Genomic DNA, 20,955 nt, shown 5'->3' with positions numbered 1-20,955 from the left:
AATATTTATTTGCCAACACAAGGAATAAAATAAATAAATAGGCATAGTGACCCAGAATTCACATGACAATTAAGGACAAGGATCAAACTGGCATGTCCACAGGTGGTGTTGTGTGTTTTCAGCGTCTCTGGCCACTCATACTGTACGCTCTGCTGCCCCAGAGTCCAGCGGTGGGAACAACTGGAGCAGGACAGTGGGCGAGGCTTGGGGTGGTTGTTGTGTGCCCCAGATTGCTTCTTCCTGAAAGGGAGGGGTTTTATCATATTCTAAAATGGGGTCATCTGAAAATGCATGTGTTACTGAACGTGCAGCTGCAACATTTAGAATGTGAGAATAATTTGGCTAAATGTTGTACTTTTTTGCAAATAGTGGAGCTTTCTGACTGTAGGCAGACATAATGTCAAAATGATTCATAACATATTTAGGATTCGGATGGATGGACGGATGGAATGCATAACAATGATATACAAAGATATAATGCATAACAATGTACATTATGAATATCTATTTAATGCATTTTACATAAAGGCTTCAAGTGAAGTGTTACCATATCATCTTTTGGTTTGTTGATTAAATTGCTGCAATACAACCCACTTTACGTCCCCAATGGTTATACTACAAAGCATTTGTCATGATCAGAACAAAGTCATCGCACTCGATAGATGTCATTCTGCATTGATTGATAATCTTACTTTACTCATTAACAGACAGTATAAGTATAAATACATGATCACACCGACTCTCGCAACACATGCTGGTTCTGGCCTGCTGCAGTCCATAATTATTGACAGGTTTGATGTGCTCATTGAGTGGAAAGTATGGGAGAATTGGAGTTGCACAGAGTGTGTGTGACTAACACCCACCCTCAGGCCCATTGCTCTGTAATGGAAAGATTAAAAGCAGAGCACCAACCCAAAAAACACCATCCTCTCTTTCTCTCTCTCTCTCTCTCTCTCTCTCTCTCTCTCTCTCTCTCTCTCTCTCTCTCTCTCTCTCTCTCTCTCTCTTTCTCTGTTTCTGTCTATCTCACCCTCTAGCTTTACCTCTCTCCCGCCCTTATACTATAGTCCCCTCCCTCTCTCATGTTAAATAGTTTACAGAGGATTCACTTATTTAAAGACTTGGACAAAAAGTGCATGCATATTTTGGGGTTGGCTTAGAGCAATTACACCCACACACTGAGCACCTAACTGGAGGAATCTAATTTCAACCAATCACAAAGCCAAGCCCAGCCTATCGTCTACAGGCTGGACCGCACATTGCCTTCAACAAGGGAGTTCCTGAGAAGCTCCAGGACAACATCAGTAGAAGCAGGAAAAGCAGCCACGTCTGACCCAGCTGGATCATCTTATTACGCTAGCTGCACCCTGCTCCGTTTTTTATTTCCAGGAGACAGGAGCCTCACAGAGAGCTCCACACACCAGCTCTCACGCTGTCTCTTCGGCTGCTTCCCGCCATTCTTATGGACAATGATGAGGACGATGATGGGAACTTCACCAAGTGGATGAGCAGTTACTGGGGGCACGGGGAGGAGCACGACAAAGAAAGAAAGAGGAGCTTCAGGAGGCCCTCCCGCAACAGAGCTGATCGCCGTGCATCTTTGCCCTGCATGGTAAGGTAGTGATCAAACATGTGGAATGATGTTAGGGGAATGGGATTGGTCATAAATGCAACATATAAATGTATGTTACTAAACAAATCCCACATTGTATTTGGTATAAAATGGATAGTTTCAACTTTAAATTCTATTTTGAAATGTTCAAAATCATTGTAAAATGAGCCAACTGTTAGGATTATGAACTATATCACTTGGCGGGTATATTGTTGAATATTATTGAATGTTATTTAATTTAACTTATTTTTATATATACAACGTCCATCTTATTTTGCAATAAGGTACTTTCTGTGAACATCCAAGACTCATGATTCATTAGCCACTCTATAAATTCTCAGCTCATTATATTTTGTTTCTTTTTTGCATGGGCTTTTTTTGAGTTTTACTAACTCCCAAATTTTGAGATAACTTTTTTTTATTTTGTCAATTTAAATACATTGGACAAATCAATGGACAAACACAGAATAACATTAGAACAATATGATGAAAAATAATCATTTTCAATATCAAGCAGCTGTGTAATATTGTATAATATAATATAAAATTATCATAAACTATACATATTTTATAATTATAAATGTACAGTATAAAATAATACAAATGTAACACAAATGTAATATTATTTATAATAATTAAGTGTATTTTATATCATAATTTAAATACTTTTTTTAGAATTATAACAATTATATTGTTAAGAATTATTATAGCACTTGTGTTTTATCAAATTAGTGTTGGTACCATTTTTTAAAAGGACTAAGCTAGTGATTTTACCATGAATAAAATAAAAGCAACCCTAATCATGGTAAAATCACTGTAATGCAGCCTCACACCTTATTTCTTTAATGCTTCTGGGAGCAAGTGAATCCATTGACAAAGTCCAGTCTAGAAGTCCAATTGGGAACTATTTGTGTGTTTATGGCTTATGGCAGGATTTTCACTGTGTTTTGACATGCATTCAAAAATAAAAATAAAATGAAGCATGGGCAAAATAATGCATAATGAGTTTTAGAAGAGAACCTCAGAAATTTGTTCTCTTCCCTCACAAATCAGTGGATCACACATTCTTTCTCACGCCTCACAGCCTCCTTAAGTAAACAATGTACAGCATGACTGTGTTTATACCAAAAAGTCGGGAGAGAAGAATGTTAAAAAAAAAGTGTGTGATGGCTGATGGATTACTGCTAATAAAAATAAAATAAAATAAAAAACAGATGAAAATTAATGATCTGCAATAACAGCAAAGTATTCTAAAGAGAATACATGTATTTGTTGGTGAGCCAGGTAGATTTAAACCAGAACTTATAATTTAAGTGGAATATCCTTCACTTTTTCCAGCATGTTAGATTTAAATATCCCAATTTGCATAAACGGTAAAAGAAATTTTACGTAAACAAAACAAATTCGAGGCTGTTGTTACTTGACATGGCACTTTGTGCTTAACGTGGTTTGTCATTTCATGTCACTTATTCCCACTCACTTTTATAAAAACTAAGAGTGGACATCATCATTTACATCTGGATTTACAATTAAATGTTGTTGTGAATTTAAATGTAATCACTGTAAAAAAATATATTATCAATAGTTATGACAACATATGTTGTACATTGCTTTAACTCATCAAAATAAGTCACCTTTATTTATATAGCGCTTTTTACAATACAGATTGTTTCAAAGCAGCTTCACAGAGATAACAGGAAAATAATGTTATAATAATATTGTTAAATATAAAATTAAATGTCCCCAACTAAGCAAGCCAAAAGCCAATGGCGACAAAGGCGAAAATGGCAAGTGACAAGAAACAGTGCCAAGAAACCAAAACTCCATCAGGTGACAGAATGGAGAAAAAAACCTTGGGAGAAACCAGGCTCAGTTGGGGGGCCAACGAACGAACAGTGTATTATTATGATGCAGGCAGCATTACAGTTTGTTTGTTGAGGATCAGTGCCGATGGCTGTCGTGACGATGAGGCCTTCACAGGGGAGAGTCTAGTTGACACAATCTCTGCTGACACTTCAGGAATGCGTTGTGGTCGTGTCCAGGCGTAAGTCCACCATTTGATCTGGATACGGCCCGGGTCCGGCTGATTACAGTTAACCTCGGAACAGAAAGACTAAAATTACTGTAGATGCCATTCTTTTTATGATGTAGCGAGTACATCAGGTGTTATAGGAAGTGTTCCCGGTACCGGCTGACCTAAATTATGCAGCCTAATAATCATTTAACTGATCTGAATAATAGGAATGTATAATGTTCTGTGTATGCCAGGTTGAAGAGATGTAATTTTAATCTAGATTTAAACTGACAGAGTGTGTCTGCTTCCCAGACAATGTTAGGAAGACTGTTGCAAAGTTTAGGTGCTAAATAGGAAAAGGATCTACCGCCAGCAGTCGATTTTGATATTCAAGGTATTATCAACTGGCTGGAATTTTGAGATTGCAATAGACGTGACGGATTATAATGCGTTAAGAGCTCGCTCAAGTACTGGGGAGCTAAACCATTTAGGGTTCTGTAAGTAATCAGCAATATTTTAAAATGTATACGATGTTTAATAGGGAGCCAATGCAGTTTTGACAGAACCGGGCTAATGTGGTCATACTTCCTGGTTCTAGTAAGAACTGCTGTGTTTTGGACCAGCTGTAGTTTGTTTATTAAGCATGCGGTGCAACCACCCATAATAGCATTACAACAATCTAGCCTTGATGTCATGAACTAATTGTTCTGCATTTGTCATTGAGAGCATATGACGTAATTTAAATATATATTTAAGATTGAAAAATGTATTTTTACAGATACTAGACACGTGACTTTCAAATGAAAGATTGGTATCAAAGAGCACACCCAGGTTCCTAACTGACGACAAAGACTTGACAGAGCAGCCATCAAGTGTTAGACAGTATTCTAGGTTATTACGTGAGGAAGTTTTTTGTCCAATAATTAGAATCTGTTTTTTCAGAATTAAGTAGGAAATTACTAGTTATCCAGTTTTTTATAGCAGCTATGCATTCCGTTAATTTTGTGAATTGTTTAATTAGTTTTAATTGTTGGGAGTATGTTTCGTCAGGGCGTGAAGAAATATAGAGCTGAGTATCGTCAGCATAACAGTGAAAACTAATGCCATGCTTCCTAATGATATCTCCTAAGGGCATGTACAGAGTGAACAGCAGTGGTCCTAGTACTGAGCCTTGTGGTACTCCATACTAAACTTGTGATCAATAAAACATCTCTTCATTTACTGCTACAAACTGATAACGGTCATATAAGTATGATTTAAACCATGCTAATGCAATCCCACTAAAGACAACATAATTTTCGAGTCTAAAGAATTTTAAAAGAATGTTGTGGTCAATAGTATCAAATGCAGCACTAAGATCGAGTAGCACTAATAGAGAGATACAACCACGATCGGATGATAAGAGCAAATCATTTGTGACTCTAATGAGAGCTGTCTCAGTACTATGGGATGCTTTAAATCCTGCCTGAAAATCCTCGCAGATACCATTTCTTTCTAGAAAGGAACATAGTTGTGAGGATACTGCCTTTTCAAGTATCTTTGACAGAAAAGGTAGATTCGAGATCGGCCTGTAATTGACTAATTCTGCAGGATCAAGTTGCGGTTTTTTAACAAGCGGTTTAATCATAGCCAGCTTAAAAGTTTTTGGTATGTATCCTAATGACAAAGATGAATTAATGATATTAAGAAGATGATTATGACCTCTGTAAGCATCTCTTTCAATAACTTAGTCGGTATAGGGCCTAGCGTACATGTTGTCGATTTAGATGATTTAACGAGTTTGGAAAATTCTTCCTCTCCTATAGCAATGAATGAATACAATTTTTCCTCAAGGAGACTACAATGCACTGCCTGATGCGATACTGTAGTACTGTAGATGGTTGCATAGTTATAATTTTCTCCCTGATATTATCAATCTTGTAAGTAAAGAAATGCATAAAATCATTACTGACGTGCTGCTTGGAAACGTCTGGGATTGAAGCTTTAGTTAATTTAGCGACTGTTTCAAATAAATACCTAGGGTTTTGTTTATTTTCTTCTAATAGGGTTGAAAAAGAAGCAGATCTAACATCTTTAAGGCCTCTCTGTACGGAATCGTGCTCTTTCCATGAAATTTGAAAAAACTCGGGAGTAGTTTTGTTTTCTTCCAGTTACGCTCCATTTTTCTCGCTGCTCTCTTAAGGGCCTGAGTGTGCTCGTTGTACCACGGTGTTGTACTATTTTCTTTAATCTTCTTTAAGCGCAAAGGAGCAACTGTTAATTTAAGCAATTTTTTATAAGTTAGACTAGATTCAATTAATTTTTTTTAAGTAAGTTTAATGAAATTTAAGTTGAAATGACCTTAACATACAAGTTGATTGTACTAAAAATTTAAGGCAGCCCGTGTGCTTGCAGTATTTATGCATTACATTAAAGCCCACCTGCATGCAATGTTTATGTTAACCTTCTACACATTATCTAATAATTGATTACATTGATTTTATATATATATATATATATATATATAAAATATAACATAATATATAATCTAAAAAACTGTTTTTATTGTTGACTTTAAGCTTTAGTGTCATGTTGGCATGTTAAATAGGTTTATACACTTTTTATTCGATTTTGGCGGTTCTCTGTTCACTTTTTATTAAATATGTATTGATCTGCAGCAATTTTTTAACTATTATGTCAGGAAATTAGGTTTAGCAATGCTCATGCTCAGTGTGTGTTGGAAAATAATCCATCTTCATCAGTAATTTGCTATAGGAAATTATGACTGCTTTCCTCTATGTCATTCTGCTCAGTATCAAATATGCACCACTTCAAAATTTGCAAACACACAATAATCATTAATGAAATCATCACTAAATTAGCTTTTAAAGATTCTGATTATTTGAATATGTAGCTTATCACTTCCTACCCCATTCATTTGTCATGGTTTTCTCCCTCTGTCTCTCTATCGTGGTTTCTGTACTGAAAAGTCTCAGCTAGGAGCAATGCAGGAGAACCACGTCCATGCTAACAGCATGGCCCCAGCCCCTGTCCACCTAAAGAGCCGTGAGGAGAAGGAAGTGCGCTCTCACCCTCGTGCCCACCGTGTGTCTTCAGATGAAAACAGCCGAACCAAAGTAGGGGGACCTGAATGTCACATCACCACCATTCCAGAGCTCTCCAAGTGCTTAGAGAAGAGGCTGCGTTTCCACAACCAGAAGGTGAAATCAATGGTGGGTAAGAGGCCAGATCATATGTCACAAACAATTGACAAAAAAGTTTTTGAAACTTTCATACTTAAAAATTTTAAAAGAACTTACCCCCCAAAACAAGGTCCAAACCCCTATGTCACAGTGTGTTTATCTCAGGAACAGACTGAAGACTCAGATTAAAGATGCAAACTCAAACTTTAATAAGAACTCTCTGGAACAAGCTGACAGGCTGTGAAAACACAATGGCAACCAGAAAAAGACTAAAATAAAGGCTGCATCTTAAATAGCAAACAGTAATGAGATAATTAATCAGACACAGCTGGTACAAATGAACTCATAATGACAGTAACCATAGAAACAAAGGAGTGGCGGGAAACAGAACAAATGAACACAGGAACTGATCAAAAATACAAACAGAAACTCCAAACTGAAACATGACATTAAGGCAGATATAATTTTTTTCAGAAACACTATTTGTTTTAAAGGTTGGAACTCTCTTCACATCCCGATAGCAATCAATAATACATTTATAATAATTATATACTAATTATATGACCAAATACAACCAGAAAAAAATGTTCAGTCTTGCTTGTGAAAGGTAATTCCCCGAGACCTGTTTTCAATTGTGATTGCGATTTATGCGATTTTACAGCCCCAAGCAGCCACGAAGCAGGCATTTTTCTCAATTCCTGTTATGAGAGTAATGGGAAAGTTGCCCTCAGCAATATGGTGGCGCCGTTGACGTACAATCCAGCGGCCAATAGACAGTCTATGTATTTATTATGTCTATGGTACTACTGTAGGTACCCCAACGGAAGGGTACCGAAAAAGTGGTAGTTCGGCATTGTGGTATACCATTCACAACTTTCCACAGTGGAAATGGAAATAATTGCGTACCGTACTGTACCGTACCGCTCAGTGGAAACGAGCCATAAAAGTGAGGTGGACTCCAAAGGACTGGACTAGAACACAGGCTCACTGGGATAATGCCTTCCGTCTGAGAAGGACCTGTAGACAAAAAGTCACTGAGCACCACAAACAAACAGCAGCCCCCTTTTACAGTTCCTCCTGAACCAAAACAACCCGTGACATTCTACCAGGAGATGTTCACGTCCTCGGACTCAGGATTATGCGTTTCTATGGCGACACTATCTACACCAAAATTAATCAGCAGCATTCAGGTGGGACAAGTCAGAGCTCTACGTTGTTTATGTGGTTTGGAGGCGTGGCTCTGAAGGGAGGGTGGGATCTCGTGCTTTCAAAGCTAGCTTGCTATTGCTGCTAGCCTCTCTGAAATTGCCTACACTACCTTTAAATGCTCAGATGAATTATTTTTTTCGGATATGTTTTGATGGAACTCCTTACCGTCAGCGTGACAGATCCACTCTGATGATGATCAGCGGCAAAAAATGGATCCGTCAAACCATTACATTCATCTTTGTATAAAAGCAGTACTGTAGCACAATTTACATGAAATAACTATTTTGTGGGATATGCAAAAAAATTTTAACACAGATTTCCTAAAAAAGTTCTGTAGTTATTATATAATTCATGTGGAGGGGGGTGGAGGGACAACAACAACACAACAATGACATACTAAAAAATATTGCTGTGAGTATTTATCAAAACACAACACAACAATGTGTTGTTTCAATTTTTAAAAGTATGCGTTTGTTCTTGACTTAAAATATTAAGTTTAGTTAACTTTAGTTTAGTGAAGTTTAATATTTTAGTTCCAGAAATGTTTTGTTGATATATAAATAATTGCAGCAACATTTTTACGGTGCAGTTATCCCTATAACACCCAGTTCCCCTGTTTGTAAAAGCGACAGCTTTATTGTATGGCTTATAGCCTAATATACTTAACTGTATTGTTTAAAAGTTTGTAGTCAGTACGATTTTTTGTATTCATTTTGGATTATTTTTTTATTGCATTTAATTAATCAAAAGTGACAGACACACATTTATAGTGTTACAAAAGATTTATTTCTCAAATAAATCCTGTTCTTTCGAACTTTCTATTCGTCAAAGTATCCTGAAAAAGAATGTATCATGGTTTCCACAAACATATTAAGCAGCAAAATATTTTGAACATAAAGAAAAAAAATTCTACCAAATCAGCATATTTTAAAGATTTCTGAAGGATTGTGTGAACTTGAAAACTGGTGTAGGGCCTAATGGCTGTTCAAAATTCAGCTTTGCCAGAAATAAATTACATTTTAAAAATATATAAATAGTTCATTTGGATTGTAAAAATATTTCACAATATAACTCTTTCTGGTCAGAAATTGCAGCCTTGGTGAGCACAAGAGACTTCTTTTAAAGGGGTCATGACATGAGAAACCAAATTTGCCTTGATCTTTTGGTATATAAGAGATCTATGTACTATTAAAACTTCCTGCAAGTTTCATAGCGTAAGACGTCCTCCCCATTATAAACGAAGCATTTATTTAATCAAGCTCTAAAATAAATACAGCTTGTTCTAGATCCATGGTATGAAGTGACGTCACGGTGCGAAGTTACGTTCCAGTTGTTTGCATATGACCGCCTCCAGCGCAAGACAACTACGCCTCATTTCGCATCATCTCATGCGTTGTCGTGGAGCGAGTGGGTCTGTTTAACGTTACATTAGGCTTGTTTGAGATGAGCAAAATCTGCGCAGAACCGATCACCGGTGATCAGCGCGTAATGCATGCCGGTTAGAAATGTGTCCGAGTGCGGTCCGCCTTGCGCTGATGTCATGCTGACGTGTGTCAAAAAGCTCTCGCGAGCGCAAGGCGCACGTGTCGGATTCTGCAGTCGCGCGCAGTTGCTCTCCACCGACTGCGCTGATCAAAAGCATGATGGGAAACGACTTGCTGACGACACAGCTTAATGTTGATTGGTTTAAACAACCGTGATGTATTGTTCTCTTTTAAAATGTTTGATTTTAAAACTCGGATATCATGTTTTATGTGTATATGTACTCTCGGACAGTGCGATCTCTATGAGTTATGCAATGTCATTTTATTATTTAAAAAAAAACACACAAAAAAAAAACATCCATGTCACAGCCTATGTCTGTATTAAAGAAAAAATGATTGATAAACACTTATTTGGAATGGAATTAAATAACAAGTACTTGTTATTGTCTTGTTCATTATATTTATATTCATATAAAGGCAACAGAACTTAAATTACATCCAGTTTATTAGCAACACTGTGCACGAGCGTGAATCCCGTGAATCCCGCGATATCCATCATTGATCTCGCAGGTGTCAGATCCACTGCGAGAAGCGAGAACTGTCCGGCTTGCCTGCGCTTTTTTCACTCCTCCTCTCACTGCAGCCGCCTACTCTCGACTACATTTCAGGCTAGGCAAGGCGCATCTCAAACAAGCCTAAGATGACTGCGATGCTACACAGATCTGCTGTTCCTGTTTGAGTCTTTGAATACGCTGCCGAACGATCCAGACGTCAGGGAAAACAGTCGGATGCAGTTTATTTGCAGCATATGCAGCCCGCAAAACCTTAATTTGAACGGTGAGTGATCAGATGAGTGTGACAGGGCATGTTACTGAAGAACGAGCAGAGAGAGAGAGAGAGAGCCCCGGCCGCGCGCGCGCCTTCAAACTCTCTCTCTCTCTCTCTCTCTCTCTCTCCCTCCCTCCCTCGCGCATTTGAATCAAAATCAATTGAGAATTGACACGATGGTAAAAGATCGGAAGACCGAAGTTTCACGTGGTGGAGCATTGTGTAGTCTACGTGTGATACAAAATGATAAACGTTAATAATTTATGCATAAGCAGCACTGACGTTAGCCAATCATAACAGTGGGCGTTAACACTGCGCTCTTAAAGGGGAAACACCTCCAAAACAGACTGTTTGAATCAGAGGTGAGAAACAGGGTGGGAAAAGGTCATAAATAACTATATTTTTAAAGTTTTTTTGTACAAAAAACTATAGTAATACTATAATTGCACCCAAGGGAACATAATAAAACAAAACAAAAAAAACATGTCATGACCCCTTTAAGAATGTTAAGAAATCATCAACATCAAATTTTTGAACGGTATAGTGTTAGTGTATACTGCAATACAGTACAGTTATATACATGTATTAGATAAAGTGCATCAATGTATAATTTATTTTAAGATGATTTTGGCTGCTTTATTTGTAGGGTAATGCAGATAGCATATGTCTTGTTTGCCATGAAGAACTACGGAATGGAAGGGGTGGCATCCAAGAGCTTCACTGCAGCCATCATTTTCATAAAGAGGTAAACACATCCTGCATCAATTCTCTGCACTGTTGCCAGCTAACAGTGCCAAATCCATCCCATCAACATTTGTGAAGTGCACATAGAGCTTGATCATTATCTCGCATGTGTTCCCTCCTCCTCAACACACAGGTGGGGTTCAAACAAAATGTAACCTCATTAGTGTGTGGAGTCCAGACACCCCATGTTAATTGAAGCGGTGGGTTAATGGATATAGGGGTTTACATGTGACACCAAATTAACGTTTTCAAAATTCCTCCTTGCATGCATGTTTATTTTGTTACTTGCTGCTCTTGTATCAGCTGTGACACTGAATATTCTGTCTCTGGTTATAGATTGGGCAGGCAAAATGGCCAGAGCAGCGTCCACGTCCACGTAGTGGGAGTTCTGCACCTGCATGTGTACTAGGGAAGGAGACATCGTTCTGCCCTGGACAAGAGGAATATCGCTTGCCCCGTCGTCAACTGTCTTTACGCAGACAGCGTTGATTGTTTCCAGTGAAATACACCATGGTACCCAAAGTAGTTCAACTAAACAGTAATCACTCAGTGTATTATCAAAAATCATGTTCATTTGAAATTGTCAATTTTTGTTTGTGTTTATCTCCACAGTACTTTTGCTTAAAAATTACCCTTGTGATCTCTTGATTGGAGGACAAAGCAAAGAATTAGATACCTTTTTTTTTCAAATTCCAAGTCATTTACATTTTATAAATATTACAATTAAAAATGTCTTAAATACTTTTTGTCATTTTTCTTTAGTTATAATATGAACCATAATATGGTTATGCGTATTAGTAAACTTTCAATCAAATTTTCAGTGAATAATATACAGCTATTTTGGATTAGAAAACCAGCTGTGAATATAAATGATTGGGATTATTTTGGTGTTATACTGGATGAATTATGAATGCTGAAACTGGTATCCTGAATTTGCAGGTCAAATGTCAGGAGATGCAGTTGTGAAGATACAGTAGCTTGTTAAATGCACATGCTGGAAATAAGCTGGTGGCTAATCCCACCACTGTAAAGGAAATCAATGGTGGGCCACGGTTTTGCCCCTCATAGGTCAACAAATCTGTTTTTCATGCATGCAGTTGTCAGGTTCCATCATGCCTCCGTTATGGCTCTTGTAAACTGCTCAGTCATAGAACATTTTATGTAAAGATTTATACAAATCTTTTTCAAGTCTTTTCTTTGGTGGAGAAAAAACATAACATTTCAGTTAACATTATTTTCTGGTCACACACTACCACTCTTTTTGTATTAGTAATGTACTGTATATTTGTCAAAAAATCAATAACAAAAAATATCCTAAGCATTTAATTAAAAATAAAGGTTTCAATGGGTGTTTGGCTGAAAACTGAGCATGCTAAATGTATGACCTTTTTGTTTTCACTTTTTCCATCTCTCCACTTTTGTGTATTGTGTAGGCTACATGTCAAATTCAAAGGCAGAGAGTTTTAGACTCTGTCCAATGTATTGTGATGTTTCTGATGATCAGAAATGTAAATATAAGCTCCAAAGATATATGTTGTTTGTTTAACCATACTTTTAATTAAATATTTAAAATTTAATTTAAGAATTTACACGAATTAAGATAATACCTAGCCTATATTGTTGCAAGGTTTTTATATAGTGCTGTTATTTATGTTGTTTATGTGCCATTAGCCTACTTTGTTTTTACAAAACAGATTGAATTTATAGATTTGGTAGGATGTTATTTTTAGTTTAAATGCATTCAATTTCTATGTAAGTGAGTGCCACATTATAAACTGTGAAATAAATAATGAATACACAGTTAGATAGATGAAATTATGTTCTTCTCTCCGTTGCCAGGTCCTCGAGGGACCGTGCCTTTGTGCACGTAGGCTACGTGTCCCCCTCTACTGTACAATTATAAAAGAAACAATAACAGTAAAAACCTCTGTGAATAATTTTCTTAAAAACAGTATGTCAGCTGAATATTACTCAACTTTTGTACCAAAACGTTAGTGTTTAGCAAGCGTAGCCTATTATCTTTTCTTGCAAAATAGCCTACCAAATAGTTTACCGAGAATTGTGGTCTGTGTAGGCTACTGTAGCCTATTCACAATAATTGATTTGTCAAGGTTTTCAAAATATGTAAAAACCGTAAAAACATAGCAAAAAATACACGTATACATTTTTAATAACTAGACTGCTTTTAGTTTCTTAAACCACTGGGCTCAAATTTCCTTGTAGGCTATTGTAGCCTAGTGGAGTCTAGACTGCTTCGGTCGGCGAAAAAAATGCACACGTGGAAAAGAGACCAACTGTTGATTGACAGGTGAACTATCCAATCAAACTCGAAAACAATGACGTTTAGTGGCTTCATGAACGAATCGTTGATGGAATGGGAGGTTCCCTTAGGAAGACGCTCTGAAAAAGATAAACCCCTCAAATCTGGCTGCGAAACAGCTGGAAAAGTTGAAAATAAGTTGATACGTGAATTCCTGATGGAAAAAGGTGATGATGGTTAAGAGGGACTAAAATTAATCGTGTGAGGATGTTTGAACATTTTTAGTGAACTGTTACAGCATCAAATGCAGACACTCGAGAAAAACATCGACTGTGAGGTTCCTTCTTATTTTTTCCAAGACTAGGCTATCCTAATTATTTGGTCAATCGATAAGGTAAGCACTATTAAACCATATTCCAGACCACTTACTGTGCCTAAATGAAGTTTTTATTTCCACTTTTGTTTCTTAATGAAATAGCGGACCTAGAAGGTTTTTTTCTCTTAAGCCCAATAAAAAGTGAAATCGCAGAGACCTTTATCCATTAAACATTGCAAAGTTAAAGTTGTTAAATACGCTGTAGTAGGCTACTGAATCGTTTTTAAGGTAAGGTTTATATTATAATTTTTTGGTTCAGATAAAAAGGTAAATAATGTCGTCCTTATGTTGTCATAAAACATGAAAGGATCGGGCCTCTTCACTGGAGAGACTCTCAAAGCTTTAGTTTGTCTCTATGGTAACAGCAGCGCATCCTGAAAAACAGTGTTTAGATCAAAGCTGCAGAGATGCTACTCATTGCCTTGATTTCCATTGTCAAGAAACATGTTCTCACCCTCATGTCTGTATGAATTTCTTTCCTCACTCTCAAAAGGAGAATTGGTTTGAAACAAAATGAGCGTGAGAAAATGATGACAGAAATGTAATTTTAGGAACAACATTTGAGACCCTTGTTGAAATAAGTATTGCAGATGCATAAAGTCAATGCAATATGATTTTATCTCAAACTCATTATTACCATCACTGTCGACCCATCCCTAAAATAAATATAGTTTATATTATTGATCTTAAAGTTAAATGCTAAACACAAAATTAAAGCTCAGTCAAATACAAATCAACTTGCATTTAGCCTTCATGTGGATGGTGAATGTTTAAGACAGGAGTCTGCTTTTTTGTAGTTTTATACTTCCGAGATTAACAATGTAGACTTTCTGATTTGCCTTGGTTTATGCTTAAAAAAACTATATTCAAATTGCTGTTTAATATAACTCATTGCTAAATATATAGTGTGTGGAATTGATTGGTTAGGAAGGCAATACATATGCTATATGCCATCCTGGAGTAACTCAATCGGTAGGATAACACTTTATGATAAGTATTCATTAGTTAACTACTTTAGTTAACATGAATTAAGAATGAGCAAGACTTCTACAGCATTTATACATCTAAAATTATGTTAATTTGAACATTTACTAATGCATTATTAAAATCAAAAGTTGTGTTTGTTAACATTAATATTAACGTTAATGCACTGTGAACAAACAATGAACAGCTGTATTTTTAACTAACATTAAACAAATGTGTTGTTCAATGTTAGTTCATGTCAGTTAATACATTAACTAATGAAACCCTATTGTAACGTGATACCACAAAATCAGTGCCAGAAGTGATGTGAGATCTTGTATTGATATGCCAGTCCTGAGGATGAAAAAGTGTCTACAAGTGTATACACACATATAAGTGTATACACACATATAATACACACACACACACACACACACACACACACACACACACACACACACACACACACACACACACACACACACACACACACACACACACACACACACACACACATATATATATATATACTTAACAAATCCAGTAAACATTATATTTTGCTTTAATTGGCACTGAACATTTTAATATATTATGAAGCATAATTATTATTATTATGAGGTATTTTGGTTTTGTAGTTTTTATGTATTTATTATTAATAAATACAATTTGTATTCTTATTTCCAGGAAATCATGGGAAGTTTTAAAGGCCATGCATTGCCTGGAAGTTTCTTCCTGATCACTGGTCTGTGGTGGGCCGCAAAGCAGACCTTTTTGTATGCCACCCGCAGGAACAAAAGTTCTGGTGCGGGCAGACTTGCATCTCGAGTTACACAACGCCGCATAGAAATCACAGAAGGAGCTGTCATTTTATCATTTTCTATTATTGGTGAGTTGCTGCCATGCTTTTGTCAATTTAATGTGAGGTTTCATAATTGATGTAGTCAAATAAAGGTTGTCAAATATGTATTTAAAGCACCTTAGATACAGCAAAGAAATACATTGGTTTTAAGAACCTTTTTGTTTTTGCTACAGGGTTCTTACAGTTTTTTACAATCGCTATGACAATTTTTTCAATACTTTAAACAAATTTCCTAAACGCTTAACACAGTTAGCACTACATCGGTCTGTGTAAGCTATACTATTAACACATTTATTGTTGCTTTAACACAAAATGCATACAATTAACACAAATTTAAACTGCTTCAACTTCTTTTACACACAAGCTCAAACAAGACCAAAACAATGGATTTTTACTGGCAATTTTACCAATGCTTTAACACTGTATGTCAGAACAGATAACACCATGTTCTAAACCTAACCTTATGCTAAAGTCAAGGTAAACAGCTGTTTATATTGTGAATTGAAACACAAATATATCCCCTGTATTTTATTCTATTGTTACTGAGAAACAGCTGATTGAATTATGCAAATATGTACATTTATTTTTATTTATTTTATTTATTGCAGCAATTCTGTCTCTGTCTTCGTTTTTTCATTACAGTAACTGTACATTCTATAAAGCACTCTGAGATGGGTCTTTTTTATTGAATTTCTGCAGCAAAAGACCTAAACCCAACAAAACAAAAATGTAGAGTGGCTTCAAAAGAAACTGCAGTGCAAAACACAATCTATGATCAATACAGTATACTGTCTGTTGTAAGGGCATACCTGACACATATAAAATAATGCAGTTTCTGTAATTCCATCTGATGTTAGTGTTTTTATGACATTGTGCTATGATTGACTAAATCTTTCTGTTAGACGAGAACATATGTTAGTGTTTTGAAAAATTATTAGATTTTTCTACATGTTTGCAGTGTTTTGGTAGACATAGTGTATTGTTGATAGAGTATTATTGTATTTTGAAAATTAGTGTTGGAGTTTAGTTTACAATCTGTGATTTTGAGCATGAAATTAACTGTTTTGCCAATTGTGTGCTGTAGGTGTGTTTGTGCGTTACCGTAAGAGTTTAGGAAATTTGTTAAAAGTATTGAAAAAATTGTCATAGCGATTGTAAAAAACTGTAACTTGACTGAACAGTGTAAAAAAAGTTTGCCGTTAAATTATAGCTTTTACAATAAAACCAGTGATTCTAAACCGTTTTGACAACACCTATTCGAAGGATTAAGGATACATATTTGTAAAAATATTTTCTACTCACAATTTCTTGCCAGTCAAATATATTTTACAGCTTGGATTAACTAGAAAAATAAATATTCATAAAACTAATAAAACTTGCTTCCTTTTATATTACATGTAAGGTTTTTCATGTGTAAAGGTCAATTGAAAAAGAAATATCTTGATTTTTAGTTTTTTGGCTTATTTTAATGCTTGTTTTGTCTTATTTTATTCTTATTTTACTATTTTATAATGCTTGAGCCCCCCTAGTGAGCAAATTTATGAAAGCATGTTTATCAGGGGCGTAGGCACCTATTCTATCCGTTGTTGTGCTTGTTCTTCTCTTTTCTTTCGCTCTTGAAGTCAGCCCATAGAACCATATGGTATAGAGTTGTGAAATTTGGCACATAGATGACAGTCTGAACATTAAACACAGCAATTTTGGTGTCTTTAACCCAATCCCTATAGCTCCACAAACTGTCCATAGTTTCACTTATGTTCATGCTAATAATGTTTTAACCATAAGGGCTAGAAACATGATTATATTTCCCTCTGATTCCTTGGTTCGATGCGATTTGATTGCAGCATTCAGAAAAACCTACTTTTTCGAACTCGTCCTAGACGGTTCGTTCAATTCTCATCAAAATTGGCTCAGATAATCTTCAGACCACGGCGACAAAAAACGTGGATATCAAGTTGATTTGTCTAACTGTTCTTGAATAACGTGCGAGCGAATTTGACAAAGAGCACGCCAAAATGGACGCAAGACTACCTAGTGGTCACGAAATATGAAAAAAACTTTTGCTTGTAACTTCTGAACAGTTTGACCAAAAATCTCACCAAAAAAAAAAAAAAAAATCCATGGTCACCCAACATTGACCACACCAGATCAATATGGTGTCACCTATTGGTCAAAAGTAATAAGCAATTAGGTCACATTACAAGTCATTGTATTTGTAGGAGCTAAATCTAATACTTAGTTGTTTGGTCCCGGAGTAATAAGGTTGACTCACTTTCTTGCGGTTTGGTGTTACATTGTTTGCTTTCTCCATAAGAGAAGACCATTCTTCCGTTGCATCACCGTACACGTTTATTGACTACACAACACCACCGTGCATAATGTCCAATTTTGCTTTTTCTTTGTATTAGAGAGAATTTTACATTGATTCACCGCTCTCGTATTTACGGTCAAAACCTTTTTGCCCTTCCGGGTCAACACACCTATCTTCAACATAAGGAAGGCTACCTATATACACTCGCTGCGTCCCAATTCGCCTACTTATACTACGCCCTAAAAGTATGTACTCTTTTTGTGAAGAAAAAGTACATACTTTTGAGTGTGTAGCAAAAGAGAAGGCAAGCTTTGAGACATACTACTTCGTCATCTTTAACGGACAGCTCTGTCGCGTGCATCACCGTAAACTGCCCTGTCAATCATCTCGTCACAGTTAAAATCCTCCATTCAATTTAATTCTTACCGTTTCGGAGAGAAATGTATAGTAGCTCGTTCATCTGCCAGTCGTGGGTCTTTCATGCGGAGACTCTCACTCTCCTCATGTGTTTGCAATTTGAATGTAATGATGCATTTAAAATTTAATAGCTAAACGTATCTTTACAAAAGTTCACAATGCTGCTGCAGATGCAATATAATCTAGCCAACATTGAATAAATAAATTTTCGTCAGGTTAGATACTGATAATTAATCACTTAAACCCCTTTATCTAAACCTCTCTATACAACCGGTGGAGTTGCGCGTCCTCCGTGTCTGTAGTTTTTTAACACTTTTCACTCATGTTTGTAGTTCTAACCAAATCCTCGTCCAACGCGCGATGGGTTGTGGGCGATATCAGCCATTAGAGTGTGCATCGATCTGCACTTCGGATTCTGACCGGATATATAGTAGACCATCCGGGTCTCTTTGGAACACTCGTTTCAACATACTACGATTTGGGACGTACTAGTTCTATTTTTCGAATACTATTTAGGACGGATGGTATGCGAATTGGGACGCAGCAACTGATATCACAACGCCACTCAATGGTCAAAAATGAGAACAACACATAACCCTTATAAACACATTTTGGCTCCTACAGTATTTATGGGCTTTCAACCATTATGCTTAAAATCGTCTACAAATGTCTTCACAAAATTTTGAAGTTGGTCTGATGCCCGCTGCCTTGATTTCTAGCTCATCATTCTACCTCTGTGGTGCTTGGCTCTGTAATTGCTGCTTGTTATATTTGTTTTTCTTCTGCCATTTACATAGGTATGTTAGCAGAGCAACTTCTAGCAGGTGGGCCCAAGTTTCAACTGTATGACTCTTCCACTCAGCACTGGGAGCAGCTGATGAACTGGCAGCACACCACCATGTACCTGTTCTTTGCCATCGCAGGGGCCATATCCCTCACTGTCCACAGCACAGACATCGCCCCTTTGACTTTAGACCGAATGCTGTTGGGTCTTGCTTTCTTTAATGAGGGTGGGTTCTTGATTTTCCCCTATATTGATTTCATGTGAAAGAGTGTTTTGTAAATGCATTTGTAATGTTAGAGAATGTGTGAATTTTTACCTACATTGACCAATCTTTGTTACTCTTGAAATTCCTCATTTTCTGTTTTTGTGATTATTCAACATAAAATTGAAAGTACACGTCTGCCTCTTGCAGGATTTCTGTTCCTTTATCATCTCCATGGTAGAGACCTGCTTGATGTCCATGTGCACACTCTTCTCCTTTATGCCATCTTTGGACAAGCTGTCATCTGCTTTCTGGAGGTTTTCCACAGGGGGAATATTCTACTAGAACTGTTCAGAGCCACTCTCACCGTACTGCAGGGCAGCTGGTTTTGGCAGGTCAGTGTGTGTGCCTATGTGTACGTGCGTAAGTGCATACATAATGTGTGCATATTTAAGTCATTTTGACTCAACACTGTTTAACTCTTTTTTTCTTGTATTTTTCTAGATTGGCTTCGTGCTGTACCCGCCCAGTCAAGTGAAATGGGATCAGACAGACCATGACAATGTTATGTTTGTCACATTATGCTATTGCTGGCACCTCGCTTTTGCATTGTTCACTGTAGCTGTAGTGTACTGGTCTGTTCTATGGTGAGCACAACATATTCTATCCATTCTGACATGAAATACACAAACCTAAATTAGATCTTAAGGAACATAAAATGCCTTGTTAAAAGATTAGAGTCAGTACTTACATTTTTTTTTATACTTCTATTCAACAAGGATGTATTAAACTGATCAAAAGTGACAAGTAAATACATCTATTCTACAGTATCCTGTTACAAAATATTTATTTTTAAATAAATGCTGTTCTTTTGATCTTTCTATTCTAAGATGAAAAAAATGTATCATGTGCATTTCCACAGCAGCATTAAGCAGCACAACTGCTTTTTCAAAACTGATAATAATAAGAAATGTTTCTTGAGCACCAAATCAGCATATTATAATGATTTCTGAAGAAGCATGTGTCACTGAAGACTGGATTAATGGCTGCTAAAAATTCAGCTTTGCCATCATAGGAATTAATTACTTTTTTAAATGTATTAAAATAGAAAACAGTTATTATTTTTTTTTCACAACATTACAATTTTTCTGTATTTTTGATCGAATAAATGCAGCCTCGGTGAGCATAAAAAAACATACCGTCCCCAAACTTTTGTAGTGTATGCATATTGCATATGAATTCATATTTTTTTATGGAATTTCCTTTCTCTATGTTAGATTTATTGAATTCCTTTTCGTTTACCTTCATTGTTCTTCCTCCAGTGCTGTGCGTTCCAGACTGAGGAGGATGCCACCCATGGAAATGGGGCTTTTGAAACCAAGGGACAAGGAAGCAGAGTCTGAAGATGAGATTTTATGAGTGTTTTATCATCTTTACACATTCAACCCTGCATCCCAATTCATTTGGGCCTCAGACCAAAGTCTCACATTTTTCAAAGAAAAATATGGAGACAGAGAGTGAGAGATAGATAGTAACAGTCGAGGCATTGTCACTAGATATTAGCCTTGTCTTCATTTCCTGAAGAACAGATAAGAGATGACAAAAAGTGTCAGTTTTGCTTCCCAAGATTTTTTTTCATCAACCTGCAACAAGTGACTGAGTAACAGTCACTTGGCTTGCTTTAATAATTATGTTATTCACTCAAGGCGG

General features: G+C 36.5%; 2 protein-coding genes across 2 annotated transcripts; both read left to right on the top strand.

Moving 5' to 3' along the window:
* The first annotated feature begins 1,282 nt into the window (after positions 1-1,282).
* Positions 1,283-12,877, top strand: lnp1 (leukemia NUP98 fusion partner 1). Its single transcript, XM_077199951.1, has 4 exons — positions 1,283-1,612; positions 6,596-6,838; positions 10,976-11,074; positions 11,410-12,877. Exons 1-4 carry the CDS (start codon positions 1,463-1,465, stop codon positions 11,560-11,562), a joined length of 645 nt encoding a protein of 214 aa, XP_077056066.1. The 5' UTR covers positions 1,283-1,462; the 3' UTR covers positions 11,563-12,877.
* A 564-nt stretch (positions 12,878-13,441) lies between these two features.
* Positions 13,442-20,726, top strand: tmem45a (transmembrane protein 45a). The gene is made up of 6 exons (XM_077198483.1): positions 13,442-13,727; positions 15,357-15,558; positions 19,057-19,269; positions 19,456-19,640; positions 19,750-19,892; positions 20,568-20,726. The coding sequence occupies exons 2-6, from the start codon at positions 15,363-15,365 to the stop codon at positions 20,662-20,664; spliced, it is 834 nt and encodes a 277-aa protein (XP_077054598.1). The 5' UTR covers positions 13,442-13,727; positions 15,357-15,362; the 3' UTR covers positions 20,665-20,726.
* The last annotated feature ends 229 nt before the right edge of the window (positions 20,727-20,955 follow it).

Source organism: Siphateles boraxobius, unplaced genomic scaffold (genome assembly GCF_051911475.1).
Source record: "Siphateles boraxobius isolate OS27281-9 unplaced genomic scaffold, OSU_SipBor_1 41, whole genome shotgun sequence".
In the NCBI taxonomy this organism is placed as follows: domain Eukaryota; kingdom Metazoa; phylum Chordata; class Actinopteri; order Cypriniformes; family Leuciscidae; genus Siphateles; species Siphateles boraxobius.
Note: the sequence above shows the minus strand (reverse complement) of the source record. Positions and strands in the feature narration are given on the sequence as shown.

Excerpts from the sequence above, each read along its gene's own strand:
- lnp1 (XM_077199951.1), top strand. The coding sequence starts at position 1,463 with ATGGACAATGATGAGGACGATGATGGGAACTTCACCAAGTGGATGAGC. Across the intron at positions 1,613-6,595 it reads GTGCATCTTTGCCCTGCATG|TCTCAGCTAGGAGCAATGCA; the intron begins GTAAGGTAGTGA and ends TGTACTGAAAAG. Across the intron at positions 6,839-10,975 it reads ACCAGAAGGTGAAATCAATG|GGTAATGCAGATAGCATATG; the intron begins GTGGGTAAGAGG and ends CTTTATTTGTAG.
- tmem45a (XM_077198483.1), top strand. The coding sequence starts at position 15,363 with ATGGGAAGTTTTAAAGGCCATGCATTGCCTGGAAGTTTCTTCCTGATC. Across the intron at positions 19,270-19,455 it reads TCTTGCTTTCTTTAATGAGG|GATTTCTGTTCCTTTATCAT; the intron begins GTGGGTTCTTGA and ends TGCCTCTTGCAG. Across the intron at positions 19,893-20,567 it reads GTGTACTGGTCTGTTCTATG|TGCTGTGCGTTCCAGACTGA; the intron begins GTGAGCACAACA and ends TTCTTCCTCCAG.